Raw genomic sequence first — 24,200 nt, forward strand, 5'->3', positions numbered from 1 at the left:
ATGTCCTCCCAAATATCAGCCCTCAAATACCGGGAACACAATCGATATAAACAGTAGATGAAGATGCAAGCTTCAACAACCATGGTAGCTGCCATTTCAGAGATAGGGCAGGATGTCATGCCTGTGAAAACTCTCAACCAGCAAATCATATCATAAATTACATGGGACACCTCTGGTTATCATTGTGTATGCTTTTTAATGCTAATAGGTTGAAAGTATCCGTATATACACTTCAGAGATTTGTAAAAAGTGGTTTATTAGTTCCCTTTTTGTATACAAACAAATGGGATAATGTTAGTCAATAAAAATACACATATTTCTGCCAAATGGCTCAAGGGTCATTTTGTGTGACCCTAAAACATACAATAGACTCTTTTTCTGCAGTCATTTGCCTTTGAATGTGGTTTTTTTTTTAAAAATCCAGACAGGCGCACATCCCCATTGTTCTTGCATTCAGGTACAGCACAGTGGGGATGGAAGGAGGGAGCAAGAAGACAGATTTTCGGTGCACTCGCCAGGATCCTATGCTGTCTTCTGCTGTCCTTTCTTTGCGAGCAGAGCCTTGTGGATGTGAGGGATCACCCCTAGGAAAAAGAGAGAGCAATGCATTATAAACAAAAGTACAGAGAAATAGGCAGAGCAGAGCAGAGCCGTCCGACCTGTGCCAAGCAAAGATGTTCTGATGGCAAATGAGCCACAAATACTTTCAGACTTTTCTAAACCTCTAATTACAGTACAGCATGCAACCTCGGAAGACAATGTTGCACTCATTTCATAGCTGTGTTTCCGATGATCAATAGACGGGGAAACATTGGTCCAACCTTTACTAAGGGCCTAATTGTGAATTTGGCAGTCCAATGGACCGCCAAACCCACGGTGCAGTGTGGCTACTGCCGCTCCGGCGGACAGATCGCCGTATTCAGAGTTGGGCGGTCAGACCGCCATGGGTCCGCTGCTACCACCAGGGATCCACAATCCCTAGTGGTCTTGCATCAGTCTGAGGCCCACAATATGATGGCGGTGCCGTTGCGGCACGGCCAAGCGCATCACGAATTTCCTCACCACCACAGTTTTCATGGCGGTGAGCCTGTCATGAAAAGGGTGGCAGTGAGAAAACTAAGGGGGCCCTGTGCTTCAGTGCCCGGAAATGCATACAGAGGGGCACATGTTTTGCCCCCCGCCTGCATGCACCCCCCAGTTCCTGCATGGCATTGACTTCACAGTCCATGCCGTGCCGGAACACGCTTTGGTGGTTCCAAGATGATGCCTTTCTAAGGTTCACATATGAGCCTCAGCATGGCCCTGCCATGGGACCTCCAAGGCAGGACTGCTTGACCTGGATTCCGGTTGGAATCCAGCCGGCTGTCTCTGTACGGGTTTGGTGATGTAGCAGCGGGGCTCTGGCGTAGCGGCCGCTTCCACACTGCCAAACTCGTAATCAGGCCCCAGGTCCAAAAAAGCTAGCAAGAACATTTTAATATATGGCCAGTTATCTTAACAAAGCAATCAGGAATGTAGCAGCACATCCGGGGTAAGACCTGATGGCCAGGGCTGTGAGTGTTGCTAATTTCTCTGATCGAGTTCAATGGAAGAAAGACTAGGAATGGTTACTGTGAGAAGAAGAACCAACACCCTCTGTCCCAATGCTATGCATACTCCTTTTTGTTGCCTGTGGTAAATCTATTTTAATTTATATTATTATAAAATCGAAGGTGGGAAGAGGGTTAGAGAATGCAAAACACTTGGTGGTGTGTGCTTGCAAGGTGTGTCAGTAGGTGAGCAGAAAGCTGGAGCACCATGAAAAGGACCTTCCCACCGACCAATCAGATTCAATATTTTTCTCCCTCTGTTCTTCACCTTCCCGTCTTAGATTCAGGGGTGTATGGGGAGGCTGAAGGCCTGACGCTTAAAATGGATTCCTGAGCAACAATGAGTGTCGCTGATTGGTAGACGTCCAGAGCGGCACTGCAAAGACTCATTCTGGCAAATTCGGAAGTGACAGAAGGAAGTTTAACTTTCTTACAATGCTACCTCTCAATTGGAGGAAGCTTCAGGACACTCATGAATACTGAATAGCGTCAACTTCCAGCGACATGCCAGGATACTTTACAAGAGAAAGTTTGTTTTCTTTTTAAAGGAAAAAAAAAACAGCTAGAGCCAAAACGTGAAATGGCAGATGCCTCTCTAATTCTCCCTATCACCACTGCTACTTTTTTAATTAAACAAAATGAAAAGAGGCGTGCAAAAAAACGTGTTTTCTTTACATAGAGAGAAAAGCTGCATTGTGTCTTTAAGGACCAAAGCTAACCATGCTGATGCTGATCCTGAAGACAGAGTTTTGCATTTTACTCGTAGTTACTTGGAAGCTTTGTTCAGGTATCTAGATTAATTGTGGAGGACCAACTGTATTTGAAATTATTCATGTGGTTAACATTACCACTAAAATGTATAACAGAATATTAAATATACAGTAACATGATAATAACTCAAAAAAGTAAGTAATATTTTTCTAAAGAGCGTGAATGTCGAGGCGTCTTAGCGCTAATAAGTGCTATCACTAATCAAGGGACCAGGAAACATACTTCAAACCATGGAAACAAAGAGCCACCCCTTCAAGGATTTTCTAAAGACCAACCTGCTTGTTTGAGACCTCAGTGGGAATGGCATGGTGTTCCACAGCTTACAGGTCAAGTGGAAAAAACTTCTGCCCCCTCCTCCCCCAATTTGCCTTTTTGTCCTTGGGGATGACCACCAATCGGGCGGTGGATGATCTTAAGTCACATTGAGGGACAAGACACCTAAGTGACTTCTGAAAGATGTCAGGGCCCGCATCATGGAGGGCCTTGTGTACAATACATAAGGCCTTACATTTTACCTTTGCCTGGACAGGCAGCCAGTATAGGTCCCTAGTACTCTTTGATATGGGCTTAAAGTTTGGAATTTTTAATATTAAGCCGGTCACCCCATTCTGCAGAGACTGGAGCTTCAAATGCAAACACTTTTGTGCTCCCAGATAGAGAGCATTACAGTAGTCTATCTTTGACAGAACCAAGGCAACTATTACCGTTTTTTGCAAGTCTAATGGTATGGATAGAAAGATCTTTTTTTAAATCTTCAAGGTATAAAAACAAGAAGATGTAATATGATTGATCTGTTCTGAGAAACACAATTGATCATCGAACATAACTTCCAGATTTTTTACTTTTCGAACTGGGGATGGGTATGGCTCAGAGATGACCAGCCACCATGAATTGTTCCAAAAAGAGTTTACAAATGTGAGTAGTGAACAAGAAAAAGTCACTTACCTTTGATAAAGAGCTTTCTGGATACAATATCTACCTGCAGATTTCTCACCTGTTGAATATCCCCTGGCACCCGACTGGATCTGGGCACTTTTCAGAGCTCTCCATCAGCGGTAGGGGTGCAGGCTCTGTCTTGGCACTGCAAGTGACACCAGGATGACGTCACTAGAGTATTATAAATCCCACCCCTGCGCAGTCAGTTCACTACTTGCTTTACTGTACCCTTAGAGGCAGAGACGAGGAAGTGACATCAATTTTGAGGTAATCCACTGCTCCAAGCTAACATCAAATCTTATTTCTGTTGGCCAATGACCATCCTCTAGCAGGGGGAGGTGGGTAGGATGAGTTAGGAACCTGCAGGTAGATAGAACATTCACCAGAAAGATTACCAAAGGTGAGTAACTTTTTCTAGATTCCTCACCTGTTGAATAGATGCCAAAGCAGTCCCTCCTCCCAAGTGATGGGTCTGAAGAAATGGCCAGATGAAGAAATCCTGGAGCACAGAGAGTGCAAAATGGCCACCCTCTTCACCTCTGAATCCAAGCAATAAATCTTAGTGAAAGTGTGAAGAGATGCTCATGTCACCGCAAGGCAAATCTCAGCCACAGAGACACCTCCGGCAAGTACTGAGGTCGAAGACTTCGCTCTGGTGGAATGAGGGCAGATTCCCTCAGCTGATTGATTCTTGACAAGGGCGGAGTATATTTTGATGCACAAGAAATAATGAGCTGTCTTGGTACGTCTCAATAACACTAACGATGCACAGAGAGTGATATTGAGGACAGAGCTGTCTCCAAGAACTGTATGGAGCGGACTGCTGTCCTCTACCACTAGTGCACTACTGGCGTATTCTCCTGTAGGCTTGTGACTAACCTCAGGGCGCACTGCCCTCAGTGGAGAGACTGCATTGTGAGGAGTCAGGGAACTAAGTTGTCCCAAACTCCTGAGGCATGGCAGAATCCAAACCAATAGTTTTCAGATTATTCTCTTGTGTTATCATACTGAGGAACTCATCAGAATGGGTCCTAAAGAGGCAGTCTCAAGAAGGACTTTGTTGGGCATCTGGTTTCAAAACTCAAAGATGGAGCCAGGATGAACGACTCATGCATATTCTGTGTCAGTATTCATGACTGAAAATAACTGCTGCATCCATAGCTCCACTACAAATGTGTTCACCAATCACCATCACTATCATTAAAAACGTTATTAAAATTAGGACACAAAACCTATGTGAAAAAAGTAAGATGTAGATAACTCCTAAAAGGCCCTTGCACCATGTGCCTATCTCCAATGTTTTAGCATTGATGTTTTTGTTCGATTGAAGTGAATTCATTCAACCTTTTCCTACTCTTCATCACAAGAGAAAGCTAGCTTATCTGCCTGCTTTCATGACATTCCTGCCCTTCTACTTCATGTAACTATATTTCCATATATTGTACTTGCCATGTCCAACACTGAGGGCCTGTTTCAGATCCTAGAGGAAGGACTACAGTACATCTGGGTAGAAGAGGATTTTACGATCTCCACCATGATGGACGGTAGTCTGTCCTACTCAGAGGTGCCCGCCTGGGCAGTGGTCAGTGGTCATCTCTGTCTTTTGAAATCAAACACTGAAACCATACAAAAAGTACCAAACTTTGAACATCAAAGTGGGCATTAGTTATAGAAAAACACAAAACTGATGACCCACACACCCTGGAGTTTTCTTCCAGGGTGTTGGTGTCAGGATTTTCCTGGTGGTGGCGGACAGACAAAAAAAAAGTCAGACCATTGGTTCGTTATAGAGTGGGTGGTGCGTTACTACTCTGACAGGACCTACTTTGTCAGACTACTGGAAGCAGTTTTCTGTGGACAGAGACTGACAGAAAGCTTATGGTCCACCCATCTCTATATGATCCTGGCAAACAAGGTATGCCTTTGTAACCTGTCCTTTACACTTTAAATCTAACCTTAATATATTATCCAGAGTTACAAGGTTGCTTTCAGGAGCAACACGTTAATGGGTGGACAAAAAAAATCCTTCAACCTTCACTGCTCTATCTGCCTCTTCCAATTCAGCCTCAAGTTCATTACTGTGGCTGACCACATCTTTCACAGAAAAGTAGGGCGGCTCACAGTCATGTCACATGACATCAACCAGTTATTAACGGACAGATTGGTGTATGCCTTTTAGATAAGCCATAAATACAACAGGACAGATTTATTCAAACGAAACAAGAAGGGAGCACGTACCGCCACCGGCGATGGTGGCCTTAATGAGGGAATCCAACTCTTCATCACCACGGATGGCCAGCTGCAAGTGACGCGGAGTGATACGCTTCATCTTCAGATCCTTGCATGCATTTCCTGCAAGCTCCAGCACCTGGCAACAGAGGAGACAATGCATGATCTCTGGCTGTTCATATTTAACAATGCGGTTGAGGTGGGGCTCACAAAGAACAGCTCTCCTCCAACAATGCACCCTCACATCAACGTTCACCTGACAGGGAATAGCTATGGACCTCACTACTTGTCACCTGGGATGAAACTGTCTCAAACATATCTACATCAAAGTTAGGGAAACCTTCTGCACATCTTCAGGACACCTATAGGGCATGCAGTCACTGAAATGCTCACAACTCCAAAAACATCGCCAGTTCTAAGATAGTCAACTCTCCCTACTGGGACGCAGCTGCAGTTAGATATTTATCTTGCTTTAAGTAATGTAGCTTCAAGTACAAATCAACCTTTGAGCATATGCATTTGGTTACCTGTAGTGATCGCCTACAGTAGCAGATCAGTCTCAACGCATTTTGTCGGCATAGGTAATTTACATTTTTGAGCCCCTCTTTTCCATTTTTGTGTGTAACACACCAGACTTATTGAAAACCACCACAGGGATATATGTTGGTGGTGTCTGGACACCCCAGTCATAGAGCACTGTAGGTGACCTGTGTGGCCTTTGTATAGAAACAGCCATACTACAGATATACCACTTGAAACAGACCCATATGTAGAAAGAGGAGGCCCTATATACGCCCATCCACACTGTTTACCCAAACACCCTCCCCCTATTCCCAAATTAGTGAGGAAAATGTGGCACAAGACAGAAGAGCCTAATGTAGTCAAGCAACGGTGGGAGAAGTCGCCCTCCTGAAACATCCTTTCCCCCTTATATGGTGAAAACTGACTGTCTAGGCAAGATTAGCACCTGCATTCAATCAGGTGAGCATCATTACCATCTCCCCTTCTATCCCTCAATTTTCCAAATATCATTGAGATTTTTGCTTTTGCCTAGAGAAGCTTAGGAAGGAACAGTAACTTCCCAAAAGATAGCTGAGGCCATGGCACTGCACAGCAGAAACTAGAATGCTCATTTAAAGAGGGGAGGAGCTCCATCCTCAATGCAAAGTAGAGTATTGGTCACATACCTATAACTTCAGTTCTCCAGCATTGGAATCCTTCAAATAGTCATGTTTAAATCATTTTCAGCCATCAGGCTAGAAAACTCTGGTAACCTTAAATAACAGTAAACAATGTTAAAGTGCGCATCGGCCTCAACAACAGTGTGTGTTTAAGTAACACATCAACCTCATTTGAAACAACCCAACCTTCAGCCAATGAGGTGGAAGTGCTGAGCTCTCCTACTGATAGAAGTGAGCCTCTGACTTGGGAGGATCCCATTTGAACACATGAAAGGTACTATCCCGGGAGAACTGGAGTAACAGGAAACTCATTTATTCTCCAGCACTGCACCTTTCATATATTCACATGCATTAATCAGAATAGCAAGCAGGGCAAAGATGTAATAGATAAAGCGGGAAGCAGGCTCATCTTTACTGAAATATATTTGGGAGGACTGCCTTCCCCACTGCCCAATCGGCAGCTACCATGACATCTAGGCAGTAGTGCTTGGTGAACGTGTGCCTGCTCTTCCACTTGGCTGCATGGCAGATGTCTTCAGGGGCACAGCGGTATAGAGTGTAGCTGCCATCGCCATGTATCCCAGGAAATGCGCCCTCGCTCTGCCCTGGAGTGGACGCTTTGCCTTGTTGTGGCAGAAGGTGATGCAGGCTGACAGTCAATGTGCAATACTCTTCCTGAAATTGGGTCTTTCTCTTCCTGGATCGCCCATGGAACAGCTGGTCTGATGAGCATACGTCTTTGCCATGTAAAATCGAATGCCCTGGCCGTACATCAAGTGAGTGCAAAGATCTATCTGCTGATGTTGTAGGGTTAGGGAAAACAGACAGCAGAGTGACAGAATGTACAAAAACTTGTAAATGCTGGGCTAGAGCTTATGAATGCAACTGACAAAGACATTTTGGAGAATTATCTCCAATGTTGAGAATAGCTGCACGCCTATGTTGGATTGTCATATTGGTCCAAACAAATGGCTAAGACATTTTAAGCAGCTATATACAAGCTCACGATCTGATAATAACATATCTGTAGTGAACAGCAAGGTGAAAAACCGACTATATTATTCTGGCTCCTGAGGTTGAAAGACCTATACTCAGCATGAACAACAACAATGTACCAGGCCTGGATCTAGTTCCTCCAGATTTATATTGTGTAGAGCCCAAAGCATGGTCCTGGATTACCAAGGTGTTTAATGCTGTTATTATAGAGGATAGGTTTTCGACCTCGTGGTAATCAGCGATCCTGGTAGCCATCCACAAAAAAGGGAGGAAAAACAACGCTGCTAATTACCGCTTGATTTATTTTATGGATGGAGCAGGAGAGATCCTGGGTAAAGGACTAATAAACAGACTACAGGGCTGGCTGGACAACAATAACATATTGACAAAGGCGCAGACTGGCTTCCAGCCCAAGATCAGCATGCTGCATCAAGCTATGCGTCTATATCGGACTGTGATTAAGTATAGTGTAGTTAAGAATAGTGGCCTATATCTAATTTTTGTGGACCTAAAATCGGCCTTTGACTTTGTCAGTTGAACGCAGCTATGGTCATCTACGCATAGGATGGGCGTTGAACCTGTCTCTCTGAGTGCCATTATTGGTTTACATACCAATAATACGGCTAGAGTCCGCTATGTGCCCTCAGGCGAGTGTAGTGCTCTTTTCCTGATCGATCAAGGTGCCAGGCAGAGCTGTGTCATTGTGCTGGTCCTCTTTAGTTTGTTCCTGAATGACGAAGTGAAACATCTGCAAAAAGCTAATTTAGATGAACCCATTGTAGGCTCTAGTGTGGGGCCGCCCCACTTGACAAAGAAGTTGTTGACTTGCTCTTGGTGGAGCTTCCGCTCATGGCAGTCTGATGGAGCATGATTGAGTGCACCTACTGCACAGTCTTGCTTTCCCTGGCTACAGGATGTTGATGAGACCATCTTTTCTTTGTCCGACCAGACATCTGCATGTGGGCTCCCTAGTTCCCCAACGATGCATTGGTTTTTATCACTGTCCTTTATCTTGAGGTCTGAAATGTAAAGCCCACATTGATGTTCAATGGAAAAGGAATAAATGGACGCTACTTTATCCAAATAGAAATTGGCAAGGGCATTACATCTGTCCTCCGAAGGAGAAATGAGTGAAGAGACCCTGTCCAACGAGGTTAAAGACTTTACAATAGAAAAGATTTCTCTGGAAGAGTTTCGAGCCAGCGCAATTTTATTGGCAAAAACTCCCAACGCACCTGCTTCATGTGCCTATGATAAATCTTTACAGCTGAGCAATAGATGTCCTTGCTGGCTTCTGCAAAATCTTTACACCAGATATGCTCACAGCACTTACAGTTCTTTTTGAGTGTAGCTAGCTATTCGTTTAACCATTCCGCAGTGGGCCTAGTTCTCCGTGCTAACATGTCAAGTACTGGAGAAATTAAATCCAGAGACCCGGATATCCAGTCTTCTACCTGAGATTTGGCTACCGTAACAAATTTTCCAAGTTTGAGCCGATTCATGGCCAGGCACTAGTAAAATTAACTCTGGTGACCTCAGCCCATTTCCTAGCTATAACTCTTAATCCAAAGACAAAGATTAGCCCATAAGGACCTGAAAGGGAATCACCAAATTATATGACCATGGAAGGGGCACAGGAGGATCAGACTCTAGCACAATACAGTTGGAGAAAATAGGGTTGAATATATGTCCACACCAATGTGTTGGCCGAGAGACTAATTGTGATAACTGAAGGCCTTCCAAATCAGTGCCTGACCCTGCCATCATTGGACAGGACGCATTCTCAAAATGAAGGCTGAGGTCACAAACAATAATAAAACTAGAATAGTGTAAGACTAAAGGTGGTAAAACATCAACCAAGGATGCGATGAAAGTAGAGGCTGGCCCCGGCGTGCGATAGATTAGGATCCCAGAGAGAGAAAAATTCATGGAAAAGGCCAAAGTAAAGATGGCCGTTTCATGGCCAGCTACAGTCAGTTCAGTAAAAGTGCATGAAAAGGACTGTTAAAAAATAATGGTAATTCCACCCCCCCCCCATTGACCTTTCCTAACTAACTTGACTATTGCATACCCAGGTGGTATAGTTAACAAAATATCTGACTCCGAGCTTCTTGTAAGCCATGTTTCAGTTAAAATAAAACTGTACTTGGCATCTGATCAGAGATAAAATCAAAATGCATGCTTCTGTTTCACCAAGGAGCAACAATTAAGACAGAAACAACTGGCCATGGGAGGAGCCAGGGAGGACCCACTCACCTTACTATTGGCGGTGGATACACTCCAAGGCACACACTCGCAAGAATCCCATTTCAAAACTGAAAAAGTCAAGTCCAGTGCCTTACAGCAAAGCATGAGGGACCGACCTAGGTAAGTTCTTAAGCTCCACAATAAAGGATTCCAATTGTGGTGGCTTATTAAACATGATGGGACCGACTCCAGGGCCCTGTATTTTTCCCCAAGTGGGGCACCACTGTTTGCACTATACCCGGAGTTTGCATCAATTAGAGACCCTCTGACCACACAAAATCTTTAACTGGGACTGGCTGTCTTGTTTTCCGTGGCAATTCTTTAACGTCATAAAGAAAACAGTGATGACCACCAATGCCATAGGGAGGTTGAACTTTTTAGCTACCCTCTCCAACAACATAAGGAAACAGGCGTTTCTATAACTTTCTTTTTCTTCAGGAACTTCAACTTCCTCTTCTGCGTGAGAGAACTGTTCAAATATGTGGTACATTCCTAGCCCAGCTCCCTAGGTGTTGGTGGAATAGGGCAGTGTGGAGGAGAAGGAGAAGGAGAGACCTTCAATATTGATGGAGGTAGGACAGGCAGGCATAATTCGAGGAGGTGACAGTGCATCCGGAAGAGGTGGTGCTGCTGGTAGTCCAGTTAGTGGTTGAAGGATGGACAGCGGTGTTGCTGAGGGAGCTCCTTCTGAAAAGTGACCACCACTTTGTCGCAGAGTAGTCATTAAAGCAATGAGCACTTGCATCATCTTTTCACTTCTCTTAATAAAACAGAGTCCTCCCACCCTCTTCATGAGTTTGGTAATCAATCTCCTGGTATCCCTCTTCCTCCTAATAAGCCTCTTCAAATTCTGCCACAAGGGCATATCCAATTGTGCAAGGATACATCAGGTATCTGAGGTTTGATCACTGATGCTAGCTTCTAGTTCTGAATCTAGAATTTGAGAAGGTTGTTGAGTTGAAACCTTCAAGGGTAAATGCAGAAAAGAAGGCTGCTGTCTATGGTACATTGTATACGAGGCCCTGGTCATCAACAGTGCTGTCGTAATAGACAATGCTCTAGTCATCGACTGTGCCATCTTCGTGAAAAAGAGTCTGGTCATCGACGGTGCAGCCATTGACGATATCTTGGCTGAAGCAGTACTACTAGACTTCACTGGAGAGGTGTCGATTGATGATGGTGAGACAGAAAAATCAGAGGTCTTTACAAGAGCTGGATTTTTCTGAAATCATTAACAGTGGCTGATCTGTGCACTTTTAGAACCGTCTCTCAAAGGAGAATCCATGCTTATCTTTGGAGGATGTGGCTGTAGGTTGTTTTTTAGTAAATTCTAAATCCGGAAGTTCGAGATGCTTCCTTTTTTTGAACCACCTTCATGGAAGTTCTCTGTGCAGCACTTTTCACTAATTCATCCCCTGAGGAGGAGGTATCTTCTAAGGAAGGGGGAATTTTCTTCATTTCCATCAGATGAAGAATCAACCTCCTCTCCTTGTCTTTTTTTTTTTGATAATCAACTTTATTCGTTTTTTATAAGAACAAAGAAAATTCATTGGTTGCAGTGCAGTAGGCTTAGAAAAGGGAAATATAACAGAGTTGATTGATGACAATGATAGGGCAAGACCGTCAGAGTCCGACACAGCAGTTCGCACGTTAGTTATAGTGTAACATAGCTGAAGGGATAACAGATCTTCATGGTGGGAGCATGTTAAACCATTTACCCCACACTTTGTTGAATAAGTCCGGACATCCCCGGGCCTCGAATAGGGCCTCCTCCTGGATCCCACACCAGTCTACTCCCCTCCTCCATTTCTGCACTGTAGGTGCCCTGGCCTGCAACCAGTGCGCTGCTATGTCTCTCTTGGCCACCGCCACAGCTGTCCCCAAGAGACGCTTGTCCACCCTAGAGCCATCCAGACCATCAAAGACCCCCAGCAACATACGCACTGGGTCATGTGGAACCTCCCAGCCCAAGGCCTGCGTAAGCTCAAGCTCCACCACCCTCCAAAACCGCGCCAGCACAGGACAACACCATACCATGTGAAAGAAATCGGCAGGGGTTGAGGCACATCGTGGGCATGCTGACGCGGGCCTCAACCAGGCTTGGAATAGACGTGTCGGGGTGAGGTATGCCGCATGGAGGTAGTAGAATTGGACCAGGCGTAGCTTGGAGGACGTGGTCAAGGTTCTGGGCGCCATAGGGGCATCCCTCCAGTCTGCCTCTTCTAGGGGGCCCACCCAACCGTCCCAGCGAGCCCTGAGCCGGTCTAGGGAAGCAGGACCATTATTTACCAGGGAGCGATATATGCGGGATACTCCCCCTCTGCCCAGGTTCCCTATCATCAACTGAGCCTCCAGCGGGCTGAACTCTGGAAGGGAGACAGGAGGCGAGACATGCGTGTAAAGGGCATGTCTGAGTTGCAGGTATCGATAGAGTTGGAAATGAGGAAGAGCGTGGTGCCACTGCAGGTCTGCGGACGAACGGATGTGGTCCCCCACCCAAACATCTCTGAGCACCGAGACTCCAATGAGGTCCCACCTGCGGAACCCCTGCAGGGACAAGACCTCCCGCATCCAGGACACATGCCAGAGTGGCCTCTGCCAAGTGAGTTTCCGGTCCCACCCCAAGTGTCGTAAGGCCGTACGCCAGGCCTGAAACACCGTCCTGGTGACCGGGGCTATTGCCAGTGGCACTGGGCTCTCATACAGAAGCTCCTGGACCTATGTGAAGTCCAAAGCAGTGAGTTCAACACGATAGGCAGGGTCAGACCAGCCGCCCGCATACCAGTCGTGGATAACGATAAGCTTTGTGGCCAAATAGTAGAGATGAAGATGGGTCACTCCCAGACCCCCGTCAAAGGGGGGAATGCGACAGTGTGCCAGGGATACGAGTGGTCTCCCTCCCCCGCCAGAGAACCCAGGCGAAGAAGCCGTCAAGTTCGCGAAACCAACTACCCGGAAGGTGGACCGTGATGTTCTGCAGTGTATAAAGGAAATGGGGGAGGATCATCATTTTGAAGAGGGCACTCCTACCCAGGAGGTTCAGGGGAATGGTCTGCAGTCTCTTGAGGTCCGCCTTCATCCTGACAACCAAGAGCGTGATGTTCAGGGCCCACTCAAGCTCCGGTAGAAAAGCTACCCATACGGCGAGGTATTTGACCGAGTGCCTCCTAAGGGGGATAATCGACTGCCAATCGTAGCAATCCCTGGAGGGGTGCAGTGGGACCAGAGTGGACTTCGCCACGTTGAGACGAAGTCCAGAGACCTTCTCAAAATCCGAGAGGACGCTCAGGCACCTGGGGCCAGAACTGTCAGGGTCCGCCAGATAGAGCAGCACGTCGTCCGCATATAGGGCTATCGTGTCCACTTGGCTAGAGTCCCAGGCCCAACCCCGAATAAGTGGGTCTTGTCGGATAAGCGCCGTCAGGGGCTCCATCGCCAACGCAAATAGGAGTGGTGATAGAGGGCACCCCTGACGAGTACCCCTAACGCGTACCCCTTTGGATCGGGAAGGCCTCGGAGAGCTCACCGTTAATAAATACACGGGCTCTGGGATTGGTGTAGAGAACTTTGATGAGACGACGGAACGAGGGACCGAAACCCATCCTATCCAGCACCTCCTGCAGGTAATCCCAATTCACCGTGTCAAAGGCCTTTTCAAAGTCTATGAAAAGGAGGGCTAGGTGTGGGGTTAGCCGATCACGGTGGGCCAGGGCCAGGTGGAGGCGTCGGATGCAGTGGTGGGTGCCTTTCGCCGGCATAAACCCGCATTGATCGTGGTGGACCAATTCCTGCAGGAGGGATCCGAGCCTCTGAGCCAAGACGGTGGCGAAGAGCTTAAGCTCCGTGTTTATCAGCGAGATCGGGCAGTAGTCCGCACAACTCAGGGACGGCGGCTGCGTCTTCGGAATAACCACAATCGTGGGCAAATCCGACTCAGGTGGGAATGCGCCGGTCTCTGCCATGTGTCGGAAGAGATCTAGCAGGCGGGGGGCCAAGATATCTTGAAAGGCCGCATAGTACTCCTGAGAGTAACCGTCGGGACCAGGTGTTTTACCAGGATGCAGGAGGGAGATGGCGTCCCGGACCTCCTCCAAGGTGAAGGGGCGGTCCAGAGCGCCCGCAGCCTCCTGAGAGAGAGAAGGCAGTCGGGTGCCAGTTCCGTCCATTAGATCGGCCAGCGGAGCGCCCGAGAGTCGATCAGCATAGAGGTGCGCGTAGAAGGCAGCAAAGGTTTGTGCTATAGCCGCGGAGGTCACTTGAGGGGTCCCATCATCCGAGCGTACCTCAGGAATAATACGATTGACCTTGGGATAAGACACAAGGTTATGAAGGAGTTTGCCGTTCTTATCCCCCCACTCATAAACGCGAGCCACCTACGAGCGGCAGAGCATTTTGGCCGATTCCAGCGCGAGTCGGCGAATCTCTTCGCAAACTACCGCTAGTTGCCGGGAGGACTCCTCCAGCCCGCCAGAGAACTGGGCAGCTTCCAGCTATGTCACCCGGGATTCCAACTGTGCAAGTTGGGCCGTCTGTTCCGATCGTTTCGCGTGGACCAATCCTCTGGCCACTCCTCGGGCGACGGCCTTGCCTGCCTCCCACAGTGTCCCCGGAGAAGGAACCAAACCCGCATTGGTGGAGAAGTAATGATTGAGTTCTTGGCCAAGCGACTCCACGAACTCTGAGTCCTGCAAGAACCAGGCGTTCAACTGCCAGACCGCTCGGGGACCCGCCGGAGAAGACCCCATCCGGAGGGAGACGGGAGAATGATCTGATATCCCCCTGGGCAGGATCGCGGCGCCAGAAACCAGCCGGCAATCGGTGGCCGGCATCAGGAGAAGGTCAATGCGGGAGTGGGTATGGTGGGACGCCGACGTATGGGTGTACTGAGCTGCACGAGGGTTCCAAACCTGCCACACGTCACAGAGTCCCATGGCCGAGGTCCAACTTGTCAGGGATTTGGCGGAGATAACACGGGCCTCGGACGGGGTCCCCGTCATATCACGCAGGGGTTGCATAACAGCATAAAAGTCTCCCCCATCCACTGTAAGACCTTGCGGGAGGGAGGAAATCACCTATGTGAGATGGCGGAGTGTTGAAGACAAGAGGGCAGGGGGAATGTAGAGGCTCAAGAGGTTTAGGGGGCTCCCCTCTATAGAACCTGAGACCACAACATAACGGCCTTGTGTATCTGTCTCGGCAGCAACCAGGGTAAAGGGAAAACCTTTCCTAAGTAAGATAGCCACTCCCCGGGAACCCCGTGTGAAGTCGGAGTGCCAGACCCTGTCAAAGCCGTAGCGGGCGAGGAAGTTACATTGCGTACCCAGGAGGTGTGTCTCTTGAAGGAAGAGGATGTCTGGTGTGTGGCAGTGGGCAGCGCGGAGGACAGCCTTGCGTTTTATGCGGTCTAGGAGGCCATTGACATTCCAGGAAAGGATGTGGATCGGCCTAGTGATAGTACATGTCCTCTGAGGGGAAGGGATGGGAAGGGACGGGTAACCACAGGGGGCCACACCCAGCCGGAGAAGGGTGTCCACTCAAATGCAGGCTCAGAGAGGGAGCAGTGGAAATGGTGATCTGTTCGTAAGGGAGAGGTGTGGCGCCGCGGCCAGGGCGACTGACGCTGGAATCTGGGGATCAGGGTTCGATCCCCGGCTCCGGCGGCAGGTTAGCCCAGCACCATGCGACTCTGGGCAATAGCTTGCTTAATCTTCCAGACGGCCCCCCAGCGCCTAGAGACCCTAACGGGTGATTGTGCGCTATACAAATGTGGATTATTATTATTATTATTATTCGGCAATGGTGAAGGCCCAAGGAGAGGAAGGGGAACGACTGCCCGCAGCCGTTCCCCAAGGCGGCCCGTAGGCAGCCAAAAATAACAAACTGGTAGAGGCAATGAGCTGCGTGTCAGCTGCGGACCTGCCCGTGAGAGAAGGCTACTAAGGAGGACTGCAACCAGTGGCCCGTAGGCAGCGCAAACAGCAGCCCGTAGGCGGTGAAAAATGACAAACTGTTGGGAGACAACGGGCCTTCCTCCAACCCACACACCCCCAACTCCCCCCACCCTACACTTCTGAAGCGGAAGCATCTGTCACCCCACAAAAACCACCAACCGCTAACTACCCCTCTAAGAGGTTATTCACTAATCTAAAACGGTTAGCAAGAAAAACCAGACCAACAGGAGCATGGCTAAAGAGGACCCCCCTCCATGTATATGGATGAATGCCCACAGCTGAAAAAACAAATGCACAAAACGTTAACATAAGATGACCATGATGAAGCAGCCCGGCGCTGGATGCTGTTAAGACTGTTGCTGGTGGATTTGTAGAGTTTGACAAGACGATATCCGGTCGGGCCAGTCAGAGGAGCTAGGCAGAACTCGGCTCATAGGGTCAAGAGCAGACCCGTTGTGTGGGTGCCGCCTGTACCGGTTGCGCCGATGATCTCCGGGCAGGGGAGGGGGCCGCACCAGGCAGGAGTGGACGTTCTTCCGTGAGCCAAGTCCATGCCGCTTGTGGGGTGTCAAAGAAGAATGTCTTGTCCTGGAAGAACACCTTGAGACGTGCTGGGAAGAGGAGGCCGTAGCGAAACCCCATAGCCCTGAGTTTTTGCTTGACCTCATCGTAGGACCGGCGCTGAGTCTGTACCTCTCTGGAGTAGTCCGGGAAGACCATGATTTTAGAGTTCTGGAAGAGCAATAGACCCAGCTCCCTGGCCATCCCCAAAATTGCGTCCCTGTCACGCAAGTTGAAGATTCGAAGGATAATGGGACGAGCCGGGGCTTCAGGGGGGGGGTTTAGGAGCGAGAGAGCGATGGGCCCGCTCCACCACGAACCAGGGGGAGAGTTTCTCTTTGGGCATCCAGGAGCGGACCCATGCCTCAATGAAGGTGTCGGTGTGGCCCTTCTCCACCCCCTCCGGAAATCCCAGGAGGTGCAGGTTGTTCCTCCGGGCCCTGTTTTCGGCGTCCTCGGCTCTGCGATGCAATTCCGAAGTCTGCGTCTGTAGGCGGGCCACCTGGGACTTGAGGGCGCCCACGTCATCCTCCACCGTGGAGATATGGGATTCCGTTTCCGCAATACGCGCCATGGCATTCCGGAGGTCCTGCCGAATCAGGGCCACGTCCACCCTCACCTCCCCGATTTTACTTTCCACCGAGGCCTGGGAGGCGCTTATCGCTTGCAGGATAGTGGGGAGGTCTCCCTCGGTGGCCCGGGGGGCAGGCGGAGGCCAAGCCCCAGGATCCCGGCCGGACATGGTGAATTGGTCCATCTTCGTTTGGGTCGGGGGGACGGGGGTCTGCGTGGTGCGGGGTTTACCCATGGCTCCGAAGAAGAAGAGATGGCGGGGGAACAGCACGCATACACCACCCGACTCGGTTGCCGATCCGCCCCCACCCCAGCCACAGCAGAGGCCCCGGTCCACAGGCAGCTGGGAGATGCAGGTCCTCACAGCAGCGAGCTCGGGGCAGGACGGTGGGCTTCCATAACTATGAAGGCGGTGTGCCCCGCGGTTCAGGTAACCACGTAGGTGATGAGGGGGCCACACTGTGCCAGGGTCCCGCAACATACTCCAGGAGCAGCAATACAGCCACCTGCCTCGCTTGGCCCCGCGAGGGTATCGGTGCTGCACACTTCCAGCCCCACATGCTCTGAGGCACACAACAGCCGGGGGTCCACACAAGTGCGGGGGGAGGGGCTGGCACGCAGGCTGCCCCCCAGTCCGTGCAGGGCCTCCAATCTCAGGGAGTAGGACAGAGACAGCCGCCCGGGGGGGGGGCGCGGAACCCGCTAGGCCTTAGGTCAAATCAAGGGGCCAGTCCATCCACCGTCCCCCAAGCAGAGGAGCAAGCGTCGCAACCCCTTAAGAGAGTCCAGTTCTCTGTCACCACAGTTGTCTCCTCAGCCACACCAGGTGTTTCCACGCCGGCACCACCCCCAAGCAGAGGGGCAGGAGGCTCAACATCATGGGGGGACAAGCTTATTATCCCCCCATGATCGCTCTCCGGACTGCACCAGCAATGTCACACCGGCGACCAGGGGAGAGGAGGGGATGCAGCGGCTCAACCCGCCACCCGACGCGGTGGCCGATCCCCCCTCACACCACAGCTAGCGCGAAAAAACAGGAGCACCACTCACCGGTGCAACATCAAAGGTCCATCCCAAAGGACGTGCATGGACGAATGCCTGTGGCCAGTCAGAGGTCAGGACAGCTCCACGCCTGCCCTCGGGGAAACGCAGAATGGCCAAAGTCCACCCGGCCTTCACAGCCCATGAGGCAGGCAGCTCCTCGTGCCTCCACACCGTGATCTCAAGATGGCGGAGGGCGCAAAAGTTTACAGCAACCAAGAAGGGAGTGCAGCCTCCCGATGTAGCCCGTCACTGGTCAGGACACTGGCTCCCTGCCCCTAGGGGAAAGCACGCTTCTCAGGGCACCACAGCTTGGGCACCCCGGGGGAGCACACAAGCGCGGCCTCGGCAGTCACAGCAGGGTCCGGGTCCAACTCTGCGCTCACAGTGCCCCTCGCAGGGGGGGCAGGCCCCCAGTGCAGCCGTGGCCAGGCAGGGCCGACACCAAGCCCCCGCAGTTGGGGACTGTGTCTGCACCACGGACAGTCCCGGGAGCCGGCCCGGCAGCCTCCCACGGCCACCACTACCCCGGGGGATCAGCGCACTTCTTCGCTTCGCGGGACGTCCCTGCCGCCTGCAGGGACCGCCCCCACCGCACACCGTACTCGCCGATCCGGGGGAGCCTCCACAACAGTCCCAGGCTCCGGGGTGAGCCCGTCGGTCTTCAATTAGCCCTCCACTGCCAGGTGAGTCATGGGCAGCAGGCCAAGCAGGGCGCCGGGCCGTGCCAGAGGGGACCGCAGGGCCTGGGATGGGACAGCAGGGGGGCCGCCATTTTAAGCGAGCAGGGCCTTCCTAGGGAGAGAGGCTCAATGGAAGCAGCGGATGCACCGGGCAGTCTCCAGGGGGAATCAAAGCATGGCAGGGTGGATGAGGAGTCGGTGCAGGTCGGAGTAGGGACCCAATGGCAGCTGTAAGAGGCAGATGCGAGGCGGATGACGGAGGGGGTCCGGAGCACTCTTAAAGTGCGACCGCCATCTTGACGCCTCAAGCCACCTTCCTCTCCTTGTCTTTTAAAATGTTTTGAGGGAAATGACTTACAATTGGAGTAAACTGCAGGAGTGGGGGTTGCCAGACGACCTACTGAGAGCAATATTACAGTAGCACACGAACAGCTGGGTTCCAATAAAATGATGAGAGTGTTCTTGCATCTCAAGAAAGAGCCCCACGAGCCCTGGATTGAAACAAGGCTGCATGCTGGCCTCCCTGCTATTTAACTTATATATAGCTGACAAGTCGTAGCAACTTGATGAAACAAACTGCCACCCGCCTAAGCTAGGAAATCAAAGTATGGCACATCTGCTAAACGCAGACAATCTGTTGCTTATCAGTCAGACAAAGGTCGGCCTTCAATGGCTCCTGACCACCTTACACGACTACACAGATGAGAACATGCTGGAAATCAATCAAGCAAAGACAAAAACGGTTGTATTGAGCCAAACCAGGCCGACCGGTGGTTGCTCAAGGGCACCAGGCTCTAGCACAGTAAGCACTACAAATACCTAGGCATTCTGCTAGACGGCAATTGGTCACTTACTTCACACATATGCACCATAAAGAACAAGGGCTCTAGCCTAATGTTTGCCTTGTCATCTATCGTGTTAAAGCTACAAGGCCCCAGCCTTGACCCCCTCCTCCAGGTGATAAAAGCCAAAATCATCTGAACTCTAACATATGGGAGTAAAGTCACCCTGGGTAAGGAAGCAGGGACAGTAGACACACTGGTCATCAGGATATACAAATCCACTCTGCAACTTCCTAAAAGAGCATCACTGGTGCAAGTGAGACTTGAGCACAACATCACAAGACTTTTCTTAAATTCTTCCACAGGCTCAGACAGGCATTACCCAATACCATGCATGGCCTAAACTGGCATGAACTTGAGCATTGTGACCCAAGATCATCATCATATAAACAACACCTTGAGGCTAAACTGTCTGAATTCTCACTAACCTAAGCTTGGAATCAACAACTCTCACAACAGGTCTACAAGGGCTTAGCAGCCTGCACGGACAAATAATTCTCAAAACTGGAAGACATGACAACTTTATCTAAGCGCTCTCACATGTGGTATATTATATAGAACACGATACGTGGCTGGGTTAACCTTGCTCAACGCCAAGGGAACAGGGAAAAACAGCCACTTACGTCCCCAAAACTCCTCTGTGTAAACACAAGGAATACAAGAAAAAATAATTATTGTCCCGAGCACAACACAGCAAATATTAGGTCTTAAGAGAAAAGAGAAACCAAATCATATTCTTTCCATGTCATAAGTTCATTAAATCAGTTCCTTTTTTTCTTTTCTTTTTTCTTCACAAACGTTTGATTCCCATCACCATGTCAGTCTTCATACAATATTCATTGGAATCGTACAAAATGTAGCCAGAAAAGCAAAGCCGACACGTGTTTCATCACGGGAAACAGTCGCCCAATTACTTCTTCAGGGCATAAGAGACTCTTCACAAAGTCAAACACCACATTCCAGGTATGACCTGTCTATGGTCCAATGCTATATACGACTAGCTAAAGCCGTATTCTCTTCAAATGGTCAGGTCTCCATCCATCATAAATATGTTCAATACCTCCATATAGTTCAAGAATCCGTAATGATTCAAAAGGAATTGTATAGAAATTTCTGGGAGATTACTCCCGCCATCATCTATTGAGTTTCTATAATTGTGGCCATACAATTTTAGAAACTCAATAGTATGAAGACTGACATTGTGATGGAAATCTCATGTTTGTGAAGAGAAAATAAAATTAAAATAAAAGGAACTGATTTAATGAATTTATGACATGGAAAGAATATGATTTGGTTTCTCTTTTCTCTTAAGACCTAATATTTACAGTGTTGTGCTCGGGGACAATAATTATTTTTTCGCTCTCACATGTGGTCAAGTGATAAATTCATACTTTTCTTTTAAACAGCAGTGCTACATCACCTGCACCTATCCTATACTGATTAAACGGCTGCTTGTGGCATTTAGAATGGGAGAGTGGAATTTTCATGTTCACTTTCCGCCCTTGCACTGCCTAGCCACCTACGATACTAGCTGCCGCCTATGCAGACATGGTTAAGAAACTCTAAGCCACATTCTATGCGCTTGTCCTCAACCTATGCAGCAAAGGCTTCATCCGGCTAGTGGTGTGCACATGACGACAAACAGTCATTGCCAACCTGAACCCAGCAAATTCATCATGAAACATTAAAATTGTCAAATTCCTTCAAACTGCAGCAAGCAAACTGGACTCATCCAATTGTACTAATACTGAAGCACTTTCCTCTCAAACACCAAAAACACCTCCCTCCGTAGCGGCCGCCATTACTATCTGCATATAGGGGGCCAGCTGAACTCGTCACATTTCTGGAACTTATTTTTTATTTTTTTTAGACTGCACACGGCACACCTTGAGCAAGAGAACCCGCCCACTGTCCATCTCAGCTTAGCCGATTGCTGCACATTAAGGGCCGATTATGATGGCGGACGGACCTGAGTCCGTCCGCCACCATAGAGCAGGAGGAAACCTTCGCATTGCCTGCGGAGTTCCCTCCTGTGCAATTAGGATGTGACCGCCACCCTGGCGGTCACATCCTTTATTTTTACCATTGCGTGGGGTGCGGCTTCAAGCTGCATCCGCCGCAATGGTAAAAATGCATACATTGCATTTGTATGCAGAAAGCGGCAGGCACCATGCGGTGCCTGCCGATTTCTGCATACAAATGCAGGGGGTACCATAGGTACCCCTCATGTGCACCCCCCTTCACCTAGGGGGCCCGCAACGGGCCCCCGCAGTGAATTTACACATGCTTTTCCGCGGCGGAAAACCCGCCGCGGAAAAGCATTTTCTAAAGCCCTTCCTAATATGGCGGACGGTGTCTGAGAGACACCGCCACCATATTAGAGCTTTTCCGCCACGGTTGTAAGCCATCCGCGGAGGAAAAGCTGCGGATGGCAACCAGGACCCACCAGCCATCCTAATGTGGCGGTGGGTCTTTGGTGGGTCCGCTGTGGTTTTTCCGCATCCTCCGGGCCGGCGGTGGCTTCCGCCGGCCCGGAAGATGCGGAAAAACCGCAATCATAATAGGCCCCTAAGTTCTGTGTTACGTGACTTTTGAATACTGTTTTCAGCGTCTTAGTCAAGTCGGACCCACTTTGTCTGCTGTCTGCTGCTTTAACTATTTTTAATGAACTTTGTCCTCCATTTTTTAAACGTTTTTAAAGAATGTTGTCCACCTTCCTTAGTTATTTTTCATGCTCTTTTCGGTATAAGGTTAGATGCCTCTTTCTCTGTTTGCCACTTAATCTCTCTCCTTAAGAGCCTGCTGCAAAAAAGGCATTAAGACCGATCAGAATTAGAGTCATTTGCATCTGTGATATCTATACATGGTTTTATCTGCATTCTGGTTATTTTCTTCAAATCTTTTTGTAAAGGTATTAACTATACAATTCATTTCTACTACAAATGTCGAATTGTGACACTTTCTGAACAGATTAAGACAGTAAATACATTGGTCATGAGGGTCGTCTTTTGACCATAGCCAAAGGAGGATTTGAAAAGAGACCTCCTTTCCTAGTGACAGTTGTTGACAGCTGACTGGCTGTCCCCCTTGGGCCAGTGTTGAGCTGAAAATCTCAGAAATTCCCTAAAAAGAAGGTAAAGTTTGAGAAAAGCTGAAGATAGTGCTAGCTGAAGTCCAGGAATAATGAAGTAAGTGTTGAGAAGTAACAGTTTTAAGGTCAAACACAGGTTAGAGCAGAGCTCTTTTCAGGGACTCCCTCACACATGACGTGTGGCACCTAAGGGGGTTAGGAGAGCTCTGCTCTTCCACCTCATTGGCTGACGTTTGGGTTGTTTCAAATTAGAAGGATTTGCTACGAAACAGACAGTTTTGTTAAGGCCTGTGGCCCTTTTCAACCTGTTTACTGCTTTTTAAAGTTTCTGAAGATTCCCAGCCTGACGACGGAGAGTGATTCAAGCATGTTACTAAGTGAAAGATACAATGCTGGAGAAGACAAATATTTTCCAGGATAGATCAGGGTAAGAGTTATTCTGACATTTCCACTGTAGCCTGCAAGCAAGGGGCTCTTTTAAGGCTGGATGAGCAGCAATGATGCACCTCTGAAAGTACACAAGCCTCACACAAACCACAGCTTCCTGCCAGCGCCGGATCTGGCGGAGTGGCCCACTTGCTCCAAAGACTCAAAGCAAAACCCTTTTATATGAAGATTGTTTTTTCAGGTTGAAAGAAGAAACATCCTGTAAAACGGTGGCACTGTGCAAGTGAAAGAGCAACAATGGAACTAATGGAAAAAGAATGAAGGAAGCCCTGGCTATGGTCTATCAATGAAACTCCATACTGAGTGGTGTGCATACAGGTCAGGTGGGGTGGACAGCCCCTGTGGCTTCAAGTCCATGGAGCTGCAGCACAGCAGTCCCTGGAACCAATGCATCCCAGAGCCTGGAGAGTGGAAGGGAAAGGAAAGAAGAATGAGGAGTGTGTTTTTGGGTTCTGAAACATGCTGGCAATGGGGTTAATATACTTGAGCCATATGACAACGATGCCGTCCATTCCTATATAATTGGGACATGTCTTGTGTATACTTGCATTGCGCTGGGGCTTCATGTATAGGCATAATCGGGTGTCTGGCAGAGTCATAGAGCTTTACACATTGGGGAGCTGTGGTTTCTGGCATGGCAGTGGTGCACTACTTACTAGGGTAAAATGGATTCCCTTCAAGAAGATTTGCTTAAAGGGACATACGGATTCTGGGACAGAAGTTGTACTTTACATCACACCACAATGTAGTTTCTGGCACCATAGAGTTTGTGAGCATGGTGGAAATGGGGCTTGCACTGAAAAAGGGGCAGTCTGGTTTTTGACCCAACAATGGTGCAGTCCAGTTCTGAGCAGTGTAGATCCTGGCATGGCAATGGTGACGGACAAACAAAGGTATTGTGAGTTTTCGCACTGTAAAGGAGCCTTACATATTTTGGTTTCTGCCATTTGCATGTGTATTTCACTTACTGGGGTAAAATGTTTTTGAGTAGGGTCAGGATACTTGACATAGTTAGGCAATAAGGACTTTTGCACAGCAGTGGTGCTTTACATACAAACCAAT

General features: G+C 48.9%; 1 protein-coding gene across 1 annotated transcript in view; it reads right to left on the bottom strand.

The window, feature by feature from the left end:
• Nucleotides 1-376: 376 nt before the first annotated feature.
• LOC144790900 (histone H2A.V-like) overlaps nt 377-24,200 on the bottom strand; it is a 35,614-nt gene continuing 11,790 nt past the window's right edge. The window contains exons 4-5 of the mRNA XM_078665542.1: nt 5,535-5,664; nt 377-584 (exon numbers count right to left, since the gene is read on the bottom strand). Coding sequence (XP_078521668.1) covers nt 523-584; nt 5,535-5,664 — 192 coding nt within the window. The 3' untranslated portion in view covers nt 377-522. The remainder of the gene's footprint in view (nt 585-5,534; nt 5,665-24,200) is intronic.

The sequence above is a fragment of the Lissotriton helveticus genome, chromosome 11 (assembly GCF_964261635.1).
Source record: "Lissotriton helveticus chromosome 11, aLisHel1.1, whole genome shotgun sequence".
Lineage (NCBI taxonomy): Eukaryota > Metazoa > Chordata > Amphibia > Caudata > Salamandridae > Lissotriton > Lissotriton helveticus.